The sequence below is a fragment of the Drosophila tropicalis genome, unplaced genomic scaffold (genome assembly GCF_018151085.1).
Source record: "Drosophila tropicalis isolate 14030-0801.00 unplaced genomic scaffold, ASM1815108v1 contig_878, whole genome shotgun sequence".
Lineage (NCBI taxonomy): Eukaryota > Metazoa > Arthropoda > Insecta > Diptera > Drosophilidae > Drosophila > Drosophila tropicalis.
This window is the reverse complement of record NW_027173374.1, coordinates 16640015-16661949: the sequence shown is the minus strand read 5'-3', so window position 1 is coordinate 16661949 and position 21935 is coordinate 16640015. Positions and strand designations below refer to the sequence as shown.

Sequence of the window (21935 nt, the reverse complement as noted above, 5' to 3'; positions counted from 1 at the left end):
CTTGCTTCTCTGCTTTACTCTCTTGATTCTTCTTCACCGTCATCTTATATATTTTTGGCTTTGTTAATGTGAAGGTTTACTTAGCCATTTCGCTTTAAGGTTATTGAGTCGAAGGCTTCCTGGGGGAAATTAACCTTCTTGACTATGGGTTGGGAGGTGAAGTGACTCCCATTCTGGCCCCTACTCGTTGCCAGTTCAACACTCTTTAACCCATTCACTTGCGATATGGATCAAACGATTTTGTTTTGCAGATTAAACTATACACGGTCGGACCATGAACCAGCCATTTTAAATTGCAATTGCATTTGCAGTTCAAATCGGCATAGTCTAGCCTCGAAAAGAGGCTAGCCTACCACCACCAGCCAGTCACTTCCACACCACAAGGGGACGGGTGGCAATCGCGTGTCGCATGCTACAAAATGACAGCAAAATGTTGAAAATTGCTGCAAAATGCCTGGCACTTTACACTTTTTCTGTGTCTATGTGTGTGCTAACAAAACTTAAATTAAAACTCAAAACCAAAATCAACATTTTGGCAAAAGCTATTCAAATAGTGTTTGGGCGAGGCCATTTATTATCAGCACTCTGATTTTAAAGCCAGTCAGCAAATCACTTAAATCTCTCTTGCGCAAAAGTCGTGGCCAAAACTCTTACATTTGCGAGGCAGAGCAAATCGCATGATAAATGTTTTTGCAAAGCCTTACACTTGGTTAAATCAATGCAACCACAAACCAAAAAATTAAGAAACGATTGGGTATATTCGTTCTGGGTTTCATAATGCGACTCATAATATAAATCTAAAGGCAGTTAGAATAATTAAACCTCCTCCCTCTTAAATACAAAAAATGCACCAGACTTTTTTCATTTGTGTTATTTTTAGAAACATTTATTAAACGTTTTATATTACAAAAATTTAAAGCATGTTCGGATAGCTGATAAATTTCAAAATTCCACTTATTTCACATATTGTGTGTCCGATTTCAAACTGAGATAAAAGTCACCTTTAAGTAAACACATTGCTCAGGTGTGAGCTATTAAAAATCGAGTGTAAAATACGGAGATTGAATTTTTAAAGCTCTTTTTTGAATTCTCAAGGTTTGTAGTCAAAGAAAGAGTTAGATATCCAAGTTGAGATGAATAGTTGCCTAAGCTAAATTGGAATTGGTTTCGTAATGAATCCCTAAACTTTAGCGTGACGGTTTGGTTAAAAGGGCGTGTGTCTTGCCCTTATCTCTCACATATACCTACCTATAAGTATAAATAAATAATTCAATCACCTTTAGGAATCACTACAAGTTACGCATCGAGGGTAAAATGTAAGCTCATTACCTATTATCAGAAATGTGATGAAACCTTTTCTTCACTTACAGGAACTTTCTTTTGCAGACATACAGTACATACAATATGTGCGAAAGTTGAACTGAACTTTTAATATACCCATAGCTCATATTTTATTCAGAATTAAATTTAGGGTATTTGTAAATTCAATTACTTCCTTGTTTACTCTGGTTACTTCTGGTCTGGTTTGGAGTATGTTGCCATTGCCTGGATTGCTTGTTTTTCTTACTGGTTTGCTTGTCTTTCGGTTTTCCATTGTATATTTAATAAAATCTTTTGCATTTCTTATGTGTTTCTAAGTGTCAGCGGGCATCTAATTTGATTTATGAGCGACAAAGTTATGCCCCAATAATATCGAGTGAAGGAAAGTTCTTCTGCCGTTTTTCTGTTTAGCTTTTGTTTTATCTGTCTTTTCGTTTTGTTTATCTATCTTGGATGTAGTATAACGATGACTAAGACCTTTTAAATATGAAGAAGAGAGAAATGTCATTGCTTGTTTTTTTTTCTCTTTTTTTTTTTCTGTCGCTGTGCCAAAAGTTATGTGAAGGCAATCACAAGTTATGCATACATACCTACAATTATTAACAAGGCTTGTGAGAAGAGTCATGATTTTCTAGGATAGGAGAAAAAAATATCTCTGTCATTCGACACGTGTCTCTATAACTGACTCGTATTGTTCTCTCTCCTTTCTCTCGAAAATACTTGTTATTTGTCAAAGCCTAATGCCTGATAATCAATTGCTTATACTATATAGCTCAATAATGGATTGGTTTTTCATCAAGTCTCGTCGGCTATCAATCAAATGGAGGTTGGGCTCCTTCTGCTGCTTTCGGTGTGCTGTGTGCTAATTAGCAAATTAAAAATGTAAAGTTTTTGTTGTCATGTATTTAAAACGTTTATTTTAGATGCAGCACGAAAAACTCATTAGTAATTAAATATTTTCCGGCGCGACTACGCCCCGTAGTTTCTTAACACTCTGTGTTAGCTTGCTTTCGACGCTGTCGCTGCCAGCACTTCCGTTTTGCTCCTTCTCATGACGCACACACACACAGACAGACGTTCTTACACACACATACACACAGACACTCGTAGACACAGGCAACATGACGTATACGCACTTTTTACTGGCTTTACTCTTGCGTTGAGTTTTCGGATTGGGTTGGGTCTGCGACTGGTGCTGGATCTGGGTCTGTGCGTGTTAAGACCGTAAACAAGTCTACAAGTATGACTATGGCTCCTACTGGGCTGCTTCTGCTTCTGCTGTAGCCCTGAGCATGATTTGTTACTGACAGCGTCTCAGGCAGCATCGCATCGCATCGTATAGCATCGCATCGCATCGCATCAACCCAGTGCCGAGTCGGGTAGAGTCGAGTCGAGGCTGAATTTGATTTATTTCACATTGTACAATTTATGAGTGAAGGTGAAGCAAAAACAAGAGCAACAACACCAACAATACTAAAAGAAAACATGGAAAACCGGACCCGTTAGCACTTGCAATTTATTGAGCCAAAGAGAGAAAGAGAGATTCTCAGGACCAATGGGTTATGGGTTGTATCCGGGTTGAGGTTTGTGGTAGAGTGTCAAACCCGAGCGCGTGTTTAAGATACGCAAAATTCCCAAAAGATTCCCAAAAGCCTTGGGTATGAGGAAAATGATGAAGAACACAGAGAGAGACACAGAGGGAGAGAGCACTATGAAGGAATGCTTGCCAAGTTGATACTGCTCAAATTATGATGGATGCTGCCTACTTTGGGGTGCTGTTTTGCGGTTGTAGGTATTTCAAACATACCTTACCACTTCATACATTCGACTACAAGCACTTCTTACAGCTTTTATTTCAATTACTCATCACCTCATGCAAAATTCCACCTATCTTACGCAATGTAAATAGCACAAGAAGAAGAAAGAGGCGTTTAACGTTGACTACTTTGCGGATGAGTTTTTAAAATTGCGCAGCACTTGTCACCAACAAACTTTTTCAGGAACTTTTCTTTGCAATGCATTTGCTTTTGTGACTCGGACTTTAAACTGAAGCATATCAAATGAAAGTATACACAAATAATCCATGCATCAAGCATTTTCAATTACCCCTGCCTCCTTGGATTTACACCTCACACACACACACATTCATACATCCACAGAGAGAGGAAGTGTTGCCTTTGATGTTTGTTTGGACTTCCTTGCTGCTGGGCTGTGGCCAAAGCTAAATCTTTTGCCAAAAGCTGCTTCATAACTCCTCGGATTTTATTTCAATTACCTCTGCATATTTCGGGTTCAAGCTGGGCCTTATTGTTTTTCAATTACCGTTGCTCCCTTTACCATCCCGCCCCGCCCTCACTCGGTGCGCAATTAAGCATTATAATCTGGCAACAGCCATGGGACCCAATCTACAGGACAGGCAAGTCATCGTCGTCGTAATTGTAGACATACTCATATCGCCATCAATCATTTGCTTTTAAAATTGAATTTCACCTTGGCTCCAACTCGTGGAAATTTATCATAATTAATCTAAGATGACAGATAAATATACATATGTATGTATGTGCCTACTCCAGTACATACATTTCGCATGATTATTAGGATTAAACATTTATTTACAATTTCATTTCGTTTCGTTTCTCATATTATATATGTTTCGATTTTTTCGATTCTTTCTGTGTTTGCTTAGTTGCTTAAGATTTAGTTAATTTGCTAGTTATTAGTTAGGCTATTGATCTATAGTTAATCATTTTATATATATATTTAGGTATATATATATGCATTGACCTAATTACGACGTATCAAAATACTTAATGGCTGGTAAACAAAAACACAATTTACATATTTACACACAAAACTGATGACGACCTTCACTTCTTCTTCTTGGTCTTCCTCTTTTCACAGGTGGCTACTATATACATTTGTGGCCTGGTAGGGGCGGGAAGGCATCTCTGTAATCCAAATCAAATGTCAGCCAAAACCAAGAAAAAAAAAAAACCGCCAAAATGACAAGCCACTAACTTACCCAATTCTGGTTTTTTGGTTTCTTTTTTTCGGTAGCGGGTAAAGGAGGAGGAAGGAACAACGTAACGGATGGAAAAACAGACATCAAACATAAGTTGCCACTCGACTTAGGCCACAAGAAATGGGCGAGTCATGTGGTGTTGAGCATGGAGATTTGTTAGAACCGAAAGTAGACTGATACCCAGGAGCAAAGGCCACAATCCTGGCACCTCCAGTCTTACACCCATTTCGTGCTGCATGGCCGCATGTTGCTCGCTCTTAATGATATGCACAAAGACGCTGTCAGAGTCTGCAAAACAGATAGATAGGTAGAGTGATGATGGCAGAAAGTACTTTGACTTTTGTGTAGTAGTAGGGTAGTTAGTAGTAGTCACTCACTTGAATTATCCGCCGAACACGTGTAGTTGCCGGAGTCCGTGTGCAGTACACGCGATATCACCAAATTGCTGGTCTTCATCTGCTGTTCCGACACAACGCGTATGCCTCCCCGTGTCGAGTCACTGACTAATTCCGTGTCCTTGTGCCATAGCATATGCGTGTAGGGACCTGGAGCCTGAGGAGCAATGCATGTCAAATTGATGTCGCTGCCACTCTTAATGTAAAGCTCACGATTGGCCAGGATTTGCGCCTTCGATGCTGTCAAAAGATTGTCACACACAGTTGCAATTAGGATTAATGGGCAAAGACCTTCAATGTAGCTGTTGTCTTAGTTGTTATTGTTGTAGCCGCAAAGGGTTGTTTAGTAGAATACATGTTTTGCTTTTGTTTGAGGACCTTACTGTCGCAATTACAGTTACAATTGTTCTCTATAAATGGCAATGTTTGATCAACTAATTTGAGTTTGCCCGTTTGCCGTTTGCCCTTTGCCCGTTTGCCATTTACCAGGCCCTATTTTGAATGGACCATCTTGAGAGTATTGCAGAATGCTATGCAATCAATTTGCTCTCACAATGCTGCACTCTTACACTCTATGTGCATTGTAAAATACTTAGGCAACGTACAACTATGAAAGGACCTCTTCTGCTAGCTACAGAAGGTGCAACGGTGCACCCATGATTATGTGACTTCATTATAATTCAGATAGTCGAGTGTCTTTTCCTTCAATAGAGATTATGCTCAGGAATCTTTACCGACCATTGCAACGATGGCATATTGGTTTTCAAAAGAGGTTTTACCAGAATGACGATATGTCTCATTTATAGTTATGAAACATTTAAAACCACTTGCATTGAGGAAACACTACACGTATTTCCTAAACAATGAAAGTTTAAGAATAACTCTGAACAAAGTTAAAGCCTCTGAGAGTTTAGCCTTTGATCGAAACCATTATTTGTCAAAGCAATGTTAGGGTATTCAAACTTTCTCGTTACCATGTTTAACTCTGTTCTTTGATTATCGTTATGCTACTGCTATTATTTTTAAAAGGATTTCTTTAGAAATTGAAATACCATTAAAATTATTTGTGTTCTCTGAAAACCATTTGTGTTGCAATATTTTACTTAAATATTTCTCGTGTGAAAAGTGCATAAAATTCGCAAGTTTGGCTTTAAGGAATGACTTTTGAAATAATTTCTAGTTCAATTGATAAATTAAAGCAAAGTTTCATATCACAAATATTTAATGTTTATTTTATAAAATTTTCATGATTTTATATAATGTGAATTTGAATAAATATTAAATTTGGGAAAAATGTAAACCGGAAGAAAAACGACAGATTGCCAATTCATTTGCATATGGATATGCATGTATGTATGTTAATTTGTTTGTAAATTTGGGGTCATGTAGCAAATATATGTACATATGTGTATGTAGTTCAGTCGATTTGGTGGAACCAACAAAGAGGAGCCACCTTTCGCTCAATTTGGTTATGGTTAATATTTAATTAATGAAACAAGGAACAAGAACAAAAATAAGAAGGGAGTTACATGGAAATCAAATTTAATTATCATTTCGGTTAAGTAGCAAGGGAAATTAAGCATGCAAATATTTAAAGGGTATGTCGTTTAAAAAAATAAAATTGTTTGTGGCCCCCTGGGTAGTTGGATAGATACTTACTGACAACCATTAGTTTATAGGCAAGACTGATTTTGGGCTCCGTGGAGACCTGACATTCATATATGCCGGCATCACGAGGCTGCACAGACACGACTTTGAGCACCCATTCATCGGAATTGTCGATGTGCCGGGCCAGAAAACGCTGATCATTCGTATAGGTCATAATGCCGATGGTCAGGATGTGAAGATCCCGTTGACGTATCCAGGAAACGGCTCGATCCCCCAAATGCTGCACCCGGCAATGTAGGCGAGCTGTTGTGCCCAAGGCGGCGATTATTTCACGTTCGGTGGCGTTATCGAATTGCGGATCATAGCCTTCGTAGTTGTCAGGAATTATATTGGATAGTTCCGTGGCAGTGGCCAAAGAAGCTACATCGAAACAGAAATGTAAACAAAAGAGGTGTCAATTGAGAGATTCTTTGTTTACGTATACTATGTTCGCTTGCCAGCAATTCTAGCACAGGTTCAAGAGAACTTGTACTCGCAGTAATGTATGCAGACACACACACACACACCACTCTATCACACATTTGCACAGTTAGACACACAGAGAGAATGGCACATCTCATGGATGGAGCAAGTAGAAGGCACTTGAAAAGGGTATCAAATAACTGTATCTAAATGTCAATCTAAATGTATTCATGTGCATTTCTAACCTAATGGCAGAAGGCGCAAAAGATAGCACAAAACTGCCAGACAGACAGACCGACCGACGGGTGTGAGAAAAAGTGGGCAAGAAGAAGGAACAGATAGTCCATCCATTTCTACCGACAAATCAACATGCATTTGATTAACGTAAATTTGTGCTTAATTTATGCTCCATTCCCTCTTTCTCTCAAGCTCTCTGTCTGCGTGAGTCTCTTTTGGTTATGATCCATCATTTCTTGCTGTGGCCTTTCATTAGCCAACCAACTAACTCACTGGTAGAAACAAGTGATTTATGTGAACTCTCTATCTCATTCATATCGATGTATTTAGCCAACTAATGCGCTAATAATCCACGAGTGCCTAAGCAAATACAAATACAAATACAAAACCCAATTGGTTGACGATGAGAAGGATTTAGAGGAAGGAATAAATACACACACATATTGATTTATAGGCGTACATATATGTACAAACCATATGTGTTTGTGGTTTAAGCAAATTTAGCTATCAAATATCAAGCAATAAAATGCCGTTAAACACTTAATTGAAACTGTTGCTTAACAGCCTCTGGCTATGGCCAGAGAAGTATAACAAATGAAATTGTTTTTTATGTTAGCCACAAAATGGAAAAAATAAAAAATACAAAAATTCTACATATATGTATACTATATGTACGTGCAAAATACTTTCACAAAATGCAAACACACAGAAACCACCATAAAAAATTTTTAATAAAAGTTACGTATTTGTGTATTTACATACAAAGTGCAGAGCCAGAGCCACACCGAAGGACTTCAAAACGGTGACTCAGAAACAACGAGAGCGACCAGAGGATTGTTGGGTGAACCACAGCTTGACTGGCCACCACTAAACCATCATGGACCCACCGCCGTTTCTTACCCAAGTGGGCCCTAAAACTGAACCAGTCAGGTGCCCATAAATAATAAATGAGTTGCGAAAAAAATAAAAATATAAATAAAATGAAAGAAACATAATAGTTCTAAACACATGATGGCATAAATAATGCCCGTAACCTGTGAAAGGAGCTTCCATCCGTGATTTAGTAGAAATCACTCCACCAATTGTTTCCAATAATCTTAACTTCAATGTGTAACAATTCCTAATGGTACATTATCGATATTCGATTCGTTTAATTATACCTTTTCAATGGTTTATTGAACAGATTGAACGCAGGATCATAAACCAAACCAAAACCAAACAAGACCAAAACCAATTTACAATCAATTAATTATTATTTGTGGTTTAAATGCTTGAAACACTTAACTCTCTCTTCTGCGCTCTCTGCTCTTCCCTGCGCTTCTCCTTACTAGCAGTCTCTTTGGTGCCAAATTTAAATTATCTAATTAAAATTGTTTCAATATAATAAAATCCCTTTACATTCAACATTCATCCATCGCTTCGTTTGTTTGTTATTTTTTATGTATTATGTTCTTATTAAATTTATAATCCGCTCCTTGAGATGATGGTTGGGTGTACTTACCAAAATGTTGCTTGTGCCTGTTGTGCTTATCAAATGTTGTGGTTAATCCCATGATCACAAGCAGCGCCATAAAGTGTTCCAACAACATTTCATGCGCAATTTGTAACGCTCTCGAATGATAACTGCAGCAGCAATCCCAACAAACAAATGAAAGTGAGCGAGCGAGCAAGCAAGACACGACATAAAGGACAACAGAAAAGTAATTAAAATAAATGAGACAATAGACGAAAAGACAAAAAGGATGGCGAAGATGGAAATGAAGATGGCAGACAAACTGATGACGAACGATAGCACGCCATATTGTTTCGACATTCGCGATTCGCAATTTATATTATGACCACGCTTCCTTCTCAAGAGAGGTTAGGAGTGAAGTAGGTGGAAACGGAGGGATTAGGCTTAGGTCTTATATTCTTATCGGCAGTCCAAAAACCGCAGTACATTCATTTAAACTGATGAGAAGACCGCAATGCGGTTGAGTTTTCAATCACCATGACGCCCACAGGACACAGAGAAACGATGGTATAAGGATGAATTTGATGAGGAAAAAGCTTGGGCAATTTCTTCATTAAACACTAAGCTATCATCCAATTGAATGCCCAAGCAGTCAGTCTGCCTTTAGGGTTGTTGCTAGTGCCATGTTGTGGTTGGGTGGTTGGGAGTGGAGTGTATAGATGAATGAATGGATAGATGGATGGTAGGTAGGTATGTAGGTAGGTAGGTTGTTAGGTGGGAAAGCTTGTCCTCCGGCAACAATTTCGTCCTGGTCACGTTTTGATAATACACTTAATTATATTCAACAAGAAGAGAGCTCTACCTTTTTGCTGGCGACTAGAGCAATTGGTAAGTGATGCGGTTGGATTCAATGTAGCGCGAACTGCGTGCCGCCATTTCATGCGCAACGTAACGCATTCGAGCGCGTTGCGTTTTTGCTTCTTTCTAACGATGAGGTTTTGGTTTTTTATTCCTTTTTGTCACAATTTATTATGATTGTTGTCGATGCACCTCAACTCTCCTCTTAAATTTGTTATTTATTTCTTTTTAGTTCGAATTTTACGTAACTCTCACTCTTTCTCTAAATTGGCGGCAGCGGGCAACTTTGAATCATTTTAAAAAACTCTGACTTCGTTACCGAAATCCAAGCTATAACGAAGAGTCTGAAAAGAGCGAACCGAACAGATTTACTCTTGTTTTTTGCTGAATGAATCGCAGTCACAATCACAGTCACGGTCACAGTCACAGCGTAACACTATAATTTTCCGCACTTAACGTTGTGTGTGGCTTGAGGCGCGTTTATGAACTGAAGACAGTTTCCCAAAATCAAACTGGGTATGCAAATGCTGTTCAAACGAGCGAGTTAGCCATGAAAGGCGCAAGCGCATCGGCAACATGTTGCAGCAACATTTATTGAAGCCAAATTGAATTGAATTGTAACAGATATGCGAGTATGAATGATTGGATAGAATGGGTGGAGGTGGAGACAAAGGCATACACATCTCTATCTTTAAATTTCATTTCATTTCATTTCACTTAAGATGTTTTACTGAATGAAATATTTAACAAGGCATTCAATGTAACAGGGAAAGCACTTTGGCAAAACGCACAACCACACACACACACACACACACACAAAAAAAAAGAAAACACAAAGGCGTTGGACGTAGCATATATTCATATGATTTGTGTCACGCAACAGAAAGAGCTCAACATCCAACACCCTACACCCAGTGGGCAGGAGACAACAACAAAAGTCTTAATAAAAAGGCCAAAAACTCATGCATGACAAGGCGCGTTTTACAAGTTTTGTCAGCGTGCCTCAATTGAAAGTGGATACCAGGGGCACGCACACTCACTCCCACACCTACCCACACATACATACATCCGCAAAAGAGACTGCCAGACAGGTCGACAGACAATCGGACAGACAATCGCGCATTGTGAGCCCATTGTTCGACAAAACGGAAACGGATATGAAGCGACCATGGTAGCTGGTGTTGCATATGTATAGCTCACACTCCCTAACCCTCCAGCTCTTGTGCAGGTTCTCCTGCCTTTCACTACCGGCAGGAACTTTGCCACGGCGTCTGATCAATATCGATGAAGGCAACATATGGTCGATTTTAATTTTCTAACATATTTCTCCACACACAAGCATACACAAACACAGGGAAAGAGAGACACACGACAGACAAGCGCTCCAACCATTGACACGAAGACAGTCCAGGCCCTGCCCCAATTCGAGGTCCTCCCCCAAATACAAATTCGTTTAACATATTTTCTTTAGAAATTGAATTTCAAAGTTATTATAAATATTTTTCTGATAAATGCAATTTCAGTGGAATTTTTCTTTATTTTACCTTCTACTCGAAGACAATGCTCACTGTCTCTGTTATTCCCTCTTATAGAGCGGCAACAATTTCGAGTCCACCGAATCAAGTATAGACAAAAGCGAATGGAAACCAGTCAGTTCTGCCTACCCATCATCATCGTTTCATAAATTTGACTTTAGTATTATTTTACACTAACAAGCCAGGGAATTCCTTATGTTTAACAAGTGTTGACACTTGCCTCCCATTCTATTCATGCTTACTTTTCATGTCTTTGTGTCCTGGCAACAACCAAAGTCTCATCTCAATAGCTCTTTTGAGGGGTGTTTAAGAAAATTATGATAAGAAATTTAATAGGTATTCGTAAAATTTTAAAACAAATATTCTGCTCAATTTTGTATCTTCAGAATAAGACTTTCAAAATATTTAGATATAGCCATTCCATCTAAATAATTCTATGAGTGGCACTCCATTACACTAAATCATGTAAGATATCGATTGTGTTTTATTTCACCCTCAATCAATAGTTTCAATTTAAATGGTTTTTACATTTTAGTAATTAATTTTACCAAAGAAATTTTATCCATTCGGAAACTTTTCAAACTTCTTTTAACGCGTTGAAATACCTGAGCTTCACCTTCAGTTATTATTGCTGTACGGCTTCGATGTTTTGCTTCCACGATTTGGACATTGATTGCATACTGAATTGATGAAAACGCCGCTGCGAGGACCCTCGGGAAACTCATCCACATCCACAATCCCGCTCCCCACTTCACAATCCTCAATAAACATCTACAGCGGTAGATACATGTGGCGTGAGGAGGAAGGCATGGCAAATGGGAATAACGGGGAGGGGAGCATCGTGTGTAAAATTGATAACTTTGTTTGTGTAAACAGCGGCGCGACATTTGTCCTCCTGTGTCTCCATCCCACCATGGTATCCAATGGTTTTTTTTTTTTTGGTCTTTGTTGGTTTTAGCCGTTTTTTTTCTTTCATTCTTCCGCCCCTGCGACATGATGTATGTGTTCAAGGCGTGTGCGTGTTTATATCGCGTATACGTAACGTGTACACACATACATATCCTCAAATTATCGGTGTCAATTTTTATGCTGCTACGTGTGCGAAATTTAACAGAGCAACTGATGAGTGAACGGACTGGCTGAAATCCACACCCAGCAAAAAGAACAACGAGAATAAAAAGATGTCGTCCAATTTGACATTACATGAGCTTTCATTGTCTTTACCTTCAACTGCTACTACTTCTCGATAATGAATTGAAATCCAGACAACTAGGCGATGGGCAATAGGCAATAGGCGACCGGAGGCGACTAAAGCCCCAGACAGAATAGAAGAATTACAGAACAAACAAGAAAGCAACACGAAAGAGAACACAATACTAAGCAACAGTAAAAGCCAACAAGCCGACATTGAGACAAAAATATGCCAAAAGTAGTTGCACGAAAGCAGAACAAGCAGAGAACCAGAAGCAGACCTAGAGGACCAGGAGGACACAACGATGCTTAAGCTTTGCGCTCAACTGTTCATCAGAATTACAAATTGTATTCGATTTCCGGTATTTGAGACGCTTGAGTTAACAATCGAAGTAAGCAGCAGCCAAATGGGAATGACAATGGGGATGGCCGTGTGATGGTCGGAGGATAAAGATAAGGTTCGGTTCTGAATCTGAGCGAGGAGGGGACTAAGAAGAGTGTGAATCAACCCCATGAACAATTTAAATGCCATATAAAGTTTTATGCATATTGCGTACTTGTTGTTGCTTTGTTGTGATAGTTTATAAGTTGAGACAAGAGACAAAACGAATTGTCAAAAGGGGCAAAAGACACGCACACACACACATACACAGAGGCACTAAAGGGAAAGCTCCAAACGGCCCATTTGAGCCGTTCAGTTGTCAAAACGTTTGATTCGATTAGACAGATTGATTGTATTAACATAAGAAACGCATTGATTCGGTTTAGTCAAGCACTGAAATACATTGGACGACCGACCCACCGACCGACCAGACTGAAATTGAACCTCTATCTGAAGTGGAAACTGAAACAGAAAGCAAAAATAATACCAAAGAAATACCTGATTCTCAATGGCAAAAAGGAATTTGAAATTCGTTTTTGGAAATTTGATAGTTTTTCCGACATGGAGTGGGCGGGTTGAGCTGAGCTCAGTTGATGTCAAGTTCCCACTTGATTACATTTGAATTCATTTTAAATTTTTAAATTTTTTCCTTTACAAAACTTTACGTATTTGTTTTGCTTGAAAAATTTCGTCTGAGGCTTTGTCTGTCATAAAAGTTTCGCGGTAAAACTTTTTGCTTCTTCTGTAATCTAAAATCACAATTTAATTCAAAAATTTACAGAAGGGGCGTTATGTATGTGTGTGTGTGCGTGTGAGTATATGTGGGATGACTCTGTGATTTATATATACTCGTAGTCTGATTTTCTCAACTAAATAAATTTATTTAAATGTATTTGTATGTACGTTGTTGTTGTTGTTGTTGTCCAAAACACATTTGGTAATTTATTAAATCTAACTGGGATAAGCTTTACCAATGAAAATTCCACAATAGAACATTTTTGTGAAGTTGAGGAAATTATCTATTTGTACACACACAGACACAAAATACACACATATGTATATAATATCGAAAGTTTATATTGCTACGCTGCTTAAATTTTAGAAAATTTTTATCATTTAAGAACAACAAGAACAGAAATATTTGTATAGCTTTAATCCAATATCCTTTCTAAAAGGTTTTTAAGCGGCAGCTATATTATTTTAACTTGTTTTGGAATACAATTATAATCGATAATTAGCGACCAAACAACGAATTCTATCACTCTGGAATTCTTGTAATAAAATTGTAACTCGGACAATGAAAGCGTCTCAGCTTTGTTAGTTAGTAATAAGGTTCTCTCTAGTCTAGGACTCTTGAAGGTTGGGAGAAATTGTGTTTTAATTTTGGCATAGTCAACATGTTTTTAGAATTTCCTGAGGCCAACATTCGTACGTAAACATTTAATTATATTTTGAACATTTTGTTTTTCAAAGAATTGACGGTAATTAATGCTCAGCAAGTATACGAAGTCAGTGCAATTATTTTTACGGAGAATGAAATTCTGTGGATGAGTTGCTAGAAAAACCGTATAGCAATGTTTTGTGATGATAATTGATTTCCTTGAAAGAAGATACAAGACAGACATAAATATTATTTATTGTATAAATATACATATGTATACAAAAGCATGTAATAATGAAATGGTTGACTGATTTTGTGACTCTTTCATTTTAGTTATTGTGGCAGAAAGTAATTTGATAATGTCTGCAACATTGTTACTTTTGCTTTCCCCTACACTCTTCTATACACACTGAGGTCATCAGCAAGGCGCCTGTTTAATGTCCAAAGACTGAAACTCATTTACCCTTCAAGACCACTCTCTGTCGACAGCCACATACACACACACACACACACACACACACAGACAGACACCACATATTGACACCCATCATTGCAGAAAAGTTTAAACGTTTTGGCAGCCATAAAATAAACCAATGATTGACCAGCCATCGTGTGGCATTTGCCGTCAATGCTGAAAATGCTGCCAATGAATGGATTGGTATGTTGGTCGATGGGGAATCCTTCCCCAAAAGCGGTGGGAATTGGGCGTTTAATTATGGTGGCCATAATGCGCACAAATAGCAGGTTACATTCAATTTGACATGTAATTTTATCGCTTCAAACAAAAACTTTATCTGTGGTGTGTGTATGTTTGTCTCTGTTTTTCTGTGTGTGCTATGTATGTATGTATGTGTGTGTGTGTGGGGATTGTGCCGCGTCGCACACAATTCAAATACATATATTTTATTATTTTATTATCTACTGTTTTATAACTTTTTGCCAAGCTCTAAGCTGGCACTCAAACTTTCCGCACGTTTTCCGTATAAAAAGTACTATGTACCATGGCCCAAACGGTATCAGAATCCGTATCCTGAAGCTTCCGTCAGCAGATTTGTGTCCCAACCGACTGACTATGTGTGTGTGCCCACTTTTTGTTTTTTTTGTTTTTTTCCATCGCATAAGACGCGAGCAAATGGCGCAATTGTGTGAAAGTTGAAAAACGTTTTTGGCGAAATGTGCGGCACTAAACAATGCCATAAAGCGTCAAACTTGTCGATACTTTTTCCTACCACACACAATTCTTTTCTTCGTATCTCCTATGGCTTTGCTCTATGCTCTCTCTATCTCTTACATTCCTTTCCTGGCCTTCTCTTCCTTCTTTTTTTTTGTGCTGATTTCATATTGCTTGCCATTGCTGGGGCTGTCAGTTTCAGTTGCTGTTTTTCTTGTTATTTCTGCTACTTTGATTATAACAATGGCAAACTGAGACAGAGACAACGTTAGATATAGGAATCACAGTAGGAGTGTGGTGCTGGTGGTGGTGATCTGAGGGACGGGGGGACAATCGCTTACAATCTTGGCAAAGAAAAGTTTTCAATTTGTAACTATTTGTTGTTCTGGGTTATGTAAATTGGCTCATGTCGGTTGACGACTTTAAAAACATTGCATTCGCATTTCCATTTCCCCTCCCACAGTCTCTCCCGTTTTCTATTTTCAATTCTCAATTTCTACCCAACTCATTTCAACCCTCTCTCTTTGGGTGTGCGACTATCTTCTTTACACTTCATTTGCAATGGCAGTTGAGAAATGCCTCCACCAAGTTTGCCAAAAATTGTTATAAATGGCCATTAATGTGCATCATCTCCTATTACGACTGGACTACGCTTAATGCTGCTGATGTTGGTGCTGGAGCATTTAGCAAAGAGCTGACTAATTTTGAAAATCATAAAATTTTGCGAAAAGTGTTTGGCCCATCAAAAAGGCAAAAATTGCAACTTTGCCCATTAATCATTTATGGAGGGCGTCTTGTCCGCACCTCAGCTCACTGCCCTTGGAGAGCCAACTTTTTCCTTTTCTCCAACCCACATACAATGCACTTTTGTAATAGACCAAAAGGAGGGCATAAAACTATCTCCAGCCCCAATCATGATGCATAATGGCCAATCGGTTTGCAGCAACTCGCTCCTTGTGTATACAATTGTCTGCCCCAGGCGGCCTTTTCAATGGGCAATTTAAGCCAACCCATTGCAACCCAAGACCTTCAACCCTCTGGCGTGGGTGGGGGGGTGGCGGGAGTAAGTGAAAGGGAGGGAAAAAGATATCCAATTGTCAATGGGCCACTGTTGCCTGGTTGCTATCTTGATAGGTTTTCTCAATATCCCCTTTTTGCCTTATAAATATGTTTAAACGGCAACGCACAGAATAAAACACACACAAACAATTGGCTGTCAACATTTATTTCAGCAGATGAGGTAATAAAATGCTTTAATAATTTAATAAAATTTTTTGTGACAACAACAAAGAATTTTAAATGCGCTACAGTCACTTGCAAAGGGTTAAGTCTAATTGTAAGTGATTTCATGTTGAGCCGGTAACCTGAAGTTACTAACACACACACACGCACCACTTTCAATACACCCACACAGGTCAGCCATATGAACGTGCATTCCTTTGAAAAATATAATTATTAATATATGTGTCTTCCCTTCTATTTGACTGAAAGAAACCAATTAATTTCTACAAAATAATTTCATATGAGTACTATACCCGTACATATATTCATTATTTTAAATGTAATAATTAAACAAAGAAAATATGGCCTTTATATTTTGATTATTCATTTTGTTAGATTTTTATAAACTGGAACTTTGAAAAAGTAAAATAAATATTTTTTTGTTATTTTCGAAATATGATTTACGATGAATTTGGAAAAGGGAAACTGACAACAAAGGCAACTCTTAAAAGTTTTAACGATAAAGTTTCTATACGAGTACAAACACTCCAAACTTTAGTAAACAACTGTTGTGGAGAGGGAGAAAATAAAATCGCACAAAATTATATTCTTCAAAGAATCTTCTTCTGTTCGATTTGCCTATAAATTCAACTATTTTTCTGTAGATATATATGTATGTATTTATGTATGTGTATACCTAACTTTTGAAAGGCTGTAGCGCATCAACCTAATGACGTTCAACTTTCAGCAGCAACTGGCCAAATGAAAAGCGAAAGAAAAACATCAACAACAACTACACCAACAACAATAATAACAACAACAAAGTAAACATATGTCAATTTTCCACTCGAATTGCGATTCAAAGCCAAAGTGAAAAACGTAACGTAAAAATAGAATCGAGAGGGAAAGCAGCCCAAAGAAGAGAGGAAGAGGAGCCAGCAGAAAGAATAGGAGACTGTAGACCAGAACCAAAACCAGAGACCAAAAAAAAAAACAGAAGGAAACCCAAAGAACGTTAACGTTGCCAGTCCTAGTTTGTTCTTTCGTTTTATTATATAAAAATGTCAAATGTATATGTACATAGGTATATATGTACATATATCGGGCGATATGTATCCATTTGGCTGGCAACAAAAGTCGATTTTATTGAGCACAATATATGCTACTTACGTATGTACTTTTTCCCTCTTGCTACTACTACTACAGCATACTAGTTGGCATTCTTTTATATTTTCTATATTTTATATTTGAGTTTTATTTCTCTTTTTTTCTATAATTCTTCAACAAATTTTTTAAGAAGTTTTACTGTGCATCGAACACGGACATTGTTGATAAATATTGGTTTACTCACACATGCATGGTCATGGACATGGTCAAAGAGGAAACCCAACAAATTGACGGTGCAAGTGTATGTGAGGGTGTGTGTGTCATGGATGAAGGACAAGAGAACGGAGACCACATTTTGAGGGGTTGGGTGGGGGATGGGGATGGGAATGGTTACTCGTATGCAGAGAGACATTGGGAGCCATGTCAAAATGGCAAATTGCTGGGAAACATGTAATTTTCATGGTTAGTTACATTTTTATTGTGACATTAAGTGGGGCGGCGGGCTTAGTTGGAATGGGTGACTTTTTTCGTTTTGTTCTTGATGGGCCCATAACTTGATTGAAATGCCATTTGACTTGATCCGGAGATGAAAGGTCACGCTTTGAGCTATAATTTTGTGATAATGGGGCATCATCATCATCTAGATTCCATAATGAATGCGCAAATGCGTTAAGTGTCATGTGTTTCGAAAACGAATACTAAATTCTGTTGATGCAGTATATGCAATTCTGCTAGCAATGCTGTTGCAGTTGGAAGTCATTTATCAAGGCGGCCTGACGAGGAGTTTGTTTTGCTAGTTTTGGCGTAGTCATGGCGGCATCAACCTCCTTCGTCCTTTCTACTTCCCCAATCCGGCCAAATGGGGCACGGTCATGTCATGCATGTGTGTTGTTTGTCTGCCTCTGGATTAGATCAACATTTGTGTTAAAACTCGGTCTATCTCATCACTCCTCTTCTTCACCCATCCATCCATTTGTCTGCCTGTCTGACGGTCTAACTGTTGGTTAAAGGAGTTAGAGTTTGGATCCGACCATGGCCTCAAAGCGCCCCAAACACGCGGCAGCAAACGTCAAACAATAAATCGCAACTCGTTGTGCTTGCCAGCATAATAAGTGCCTACGTTTATATAATCCACAGCAGTTGGCTAGGGTCTCCCCGGCGCCGTCTCTGAAATCCCACTCTTCCTCATTTTCTTCTCCTACAGTATCTGTAGAGTGGTGTTGCCTTTGCATTTGTGATTAACCCGCTCCCCCCAAGTAAAATGTAGGCATAGACACTAGAAACCAGACAGCTGGCAGCATCAGGTTGGGTTTACCTACTGATTCCTGGTTGGGTGGGTGGCTGAGCTGGGTTGGCTCTATGTCTGATTCTTTGCATTTTATTGTCGGTGCTTTTATTGCTGTTGTTGTTGTTGTTGCTGCTGTTGTTGTTGTCGCCATTGTCATTGTTGTTTATGTGCGGGTATCAAAACGCTATTAGGCCATGACTATGACGGCACGCATACCTCTATATCTACTTAAGCATACTTATCTACCAAGTTAGAACAAAATCACAACGAAACGGCAAAACTCGACCAAACATGTACTCAGTGCCAAGCCCAACCATAAACTACTTAGATAAAACTCAATCAGGAACATTATTTTGGCAGAGTGTATGAAATCTAATTCTAGTAAGTAAATTCTAGGTCCTTGAAAAAGAGCTTGGAAATTTAAGAAAGAATAATAAAATTAAATAAGAATAAAAAAAGAGAAAATACAGAAAATTATTAAAAATTTGCATGAATAAATTTTTTTAAGGCAAAACCTGTCTAAGTAAACATTTAAGCAGCGACTTAAATAGTTTTTCTTTAACCAAATTGCAGAAATTTTCCAAAATCACCCTCTTTTTTATTCTGAGTGCAAAGAACTGTCCTTTTTCCATCATCTTATTACTTTCACATACATACAAAGAGATTTCTTCCTTCCTTTATGCCATCTTTGTGTTCTTACTTTCTTATTACCTGAACGTATATACTTCGTTTTTTTTTTTGTATTTAAGGATTTTTGATCTGTTCTTTTCCTTTACATTTCTTTACTTTGTCCTTGCTACTTAAATTTTGCCTTTCATCGACGAGAAATGGCGACAAGAAAAACAGAGATGAAAGTACAGTGCGAGTGTGTGAGAAAGAGAGATAGAGCATATATATAATTTAATGCAATATCATTTCCAAGTCGAAATTAAGCAATCTCAGTTAGTTTTTCCAGTTGAATATCCAAATGAAATTGGTTTTGTTGAGCAAACAGCACAAATAATAAATATACCTTTTACACCCTAAGGGTCTTAGAACGGTACAAAATGAGAATATATATACATATATAATATATATGTATATAGTGAGGATACATATTTATGCTATGTATCTGTGTAGGTGTATCTATATTGTAGTTGAAAATAAACAGCAAGTTTTTGTCTCTGGCGCTTGTTAACGCCCCCCGTTTTGGCGGCTTTTCAGAAGGAAAACTTTGCCACCGCTGTTCTTATTAGGCAAAATTAAAGACTTTGCTTTTGTCGCCATGGCCATAGAAGACGAGGAGAACTCGCTCACGTAGTACCCAGGAAATAAATGGGCTTGGCAAATAAGCAAACAAAGCCCAATGAACGATGGTGGACATGGGGGCGAGCAGGACAAGCCATGGGCTTGAGCCTGCCTGGACAGCCTGCAAATTATTTTAAACAAACTTCATTCTTGAGTTTATACAACTCGTTGGTGGGTACATACATTTAGAAAATAAAAGGGGCGAGAGGGAGCCCCAAAAAGAAACAGGCATGAAAGAAAGAGACGCTCGTTGCTTGTTTTTCAATCATTATTCAGGCAAGGCTTTTCCAAGACTTTTCCCGAAAAACATTGTGTGTTGTGTGTATGGGTGTGTGTAAGTGTGTTTGCAGAGTATCGTGTTTTGCACGCTTTTAATTAAAATGGGGGTACGATTTTTCACTTTTCCTGGGCTTACAGTTGTGATTTATGAAACTTGCTTTCACGTTATAGTTTTCTATAAAAGTAAATGCTAAGTAAATTCCACAAAGGCCCATCTAGACAACATACATACTCACACACACCCCGATATCCACACTCATATGGTCCGTAAGGTTTTTGGTCTGCAGTTTTAATTGAAAACCAGTTTAAAGGTCACTTGAATGTGGCCAGGCAAAAGTTGTGAACCGAAACTGAAACCAAAACCGAACCGAGTCACAGTTGCTGCTTGCTTGCTTACATAATACCCAAGGCAAGGCCTTAAATGTGTTCAAATAAATATATGAAGACAGTGCACGAGGCTTTCTCTGTCTCTCTCTCTCTCTCTTTTTGTTTGTTGAATGTTTTCTTATCAACCAGGACAGTCCCCATTCTTCTTCTTTTCTTCCGTTGCTGTTTCTCGAGGTAACTTCCCTTCCATCTACATTAAGCGATTAACAGAAAAATGCCTAGCAGAACTAAGTACCCCTACTAAACTAAGCACAATTAATAGCTCACAACCATAACAATGCATGCGAACACATTTGTGATATTGATATAAACTTCTTGTATACACACACACATAATAAGATTATGAGCCAAAGTGAAATGTGGCCATGCGAGTGTATGTATGTAGTTTGGGGGCTTCTACTATTATCAGGCCCAAAGATATTCTTTCATTAGCTTGGAAAGCAACGTCATGGCATGACCACGTTAATGACAGTCGCAGTTGAAGTTCTATTTTTTTTCATATATGTATTTAATGGCAATGCCTCGAAGCGCCACAATGTTTTGATATGTTACACTCGGCGTATACGCAATATATGCACACATACGCATACAAACCGTCTCCGTACAGCATATGAAAAAAAGGGCAAAGTTTTCTGTTTGCTTTCGTTGGTTGAGTGTATAAATGGTGGAATGGGAAAAAATTGCAGCTTGTTTTTCTGCAAAAGTTCATTATATCAAATGAAAATCGTTATTTTTGCAAGTGTTTTTACCCTTGTCTCAAAAAGAAGTACCAATCGGGTATATTTAGTATTTTAATTTTAGTTTAATGCTGTTAAATGTTTCTATTTCGCAGATTGTAAAACGCGATTCCTGAAGTAACGGAAACCTTGGTAAGTGTTTTGTATTTGTTTTGTCTTAAATACCTTCATAAATACAGAAGGACCTTGTAGATTTAACGAAGAATTGGTTGGATTCAAGGGTTGGAAACAAAATAAGTTTTTAAATTTATACTTACTAGAGGGTAACTGTGAATCGGGGCCAGTTTACGTCTTGGCAATTTTTTTTCTACATGTAGTCACAAAATTGTTTGTCGCTAAAAAATTTCTTAAGTCAATACAGATAATGGAAATAAAGGAATCTGTCAATAACTACAAAAAGTTAATTCAAACATTTAAGAGCAAATATGTGTTTTAAAGAAATGTGTTTATTTAAAATACAATGATGTATTCAGAGAAAGCTAATTTTTCATTACAAATTCAAGTTGCTAGTTAAAGATTTAAGTTGAATAATAATTTCTTGTAATATTTATAATGAACTGAGAGAATATACATATACATATATTTTTACTCAATTCCTATTCAATTTCAAGTTA

General features: G+C 38.0%; 1 protein-coding gene and 1 long non-coding RNA gene across 2 annotated transcripts; both read right to left on the bottom strand.

Moving 5' to 3' along the window:
* Positions 1 to 3911: 3911 nt before the first annotated feature.
* Positions 3912 to 9818, bottom strand: dpr5 (defective proboscis extension response 5). Its single transcript, XM_068300525.1, has 7 exons — positions 9360 to 9818; positions 8546 to 8667; positions 6397 to 6765; positions 4720 to 4977; positions 4343 to 4630; positions 4167 to 4268; positions 3912 to 4104 (listed from the first exon to the last, which is right to left on the bottom strand). The coding sequence occupies exons 2-5, from the start codon at positions 8631 to 8633 to the stop codon at positions 4449 to 4451; spliced, it is 897 nt and encodes a 298-aa protein (XP_068156626.1). The 5' UTR covers positions 8634 to 8667; positions 9360 to 9818; the 3' UTR covers positions 3912 to 4104; positions 4167 to 4268; positions 4343 to 4448.
* A 6433-nt stretch (positions 9819 to 16251) lies between these two features.
* LOC137585917 (uncharacterized) lies at positions 16252 to 16669 on the bottom strand. The gene is made up of 2 exons (XR_011033646.1): positions 16557 to 16669; positions 16252 to 16499 (listed from the first exon to the last, which is right to left on the bottom strand). It is a non-coding gene; the product is annotated as an uncharacterized lncRNA (long non-coding RNA).
* Positions 16670 to 21935: the final 5266 nt, after the last annotated feature.

Coding starts and splice junctions, on each gene's coding strand:
- dpr5 (XM_068300525.1), bottom strand. CDS start 8,633: ATGTTGTTGGAACACTTTATGGCGCTGCTTGTGATCATGGGATTAACC. Junction 6,766..8,545: donor CAGGCACAAGCAACATTTTG/GTAAGTACACCC, acceptor GTTTCGATGTAG/CTTCTTTGGCCACTGCCACG. Junction 4,631..4,719: donor GTGTTCGGCGGATAATTCAA/GTGAGTGACTAC, acceptor TCTGTTTTGCAG/ACTCTGACAGCGTCTTTGTG.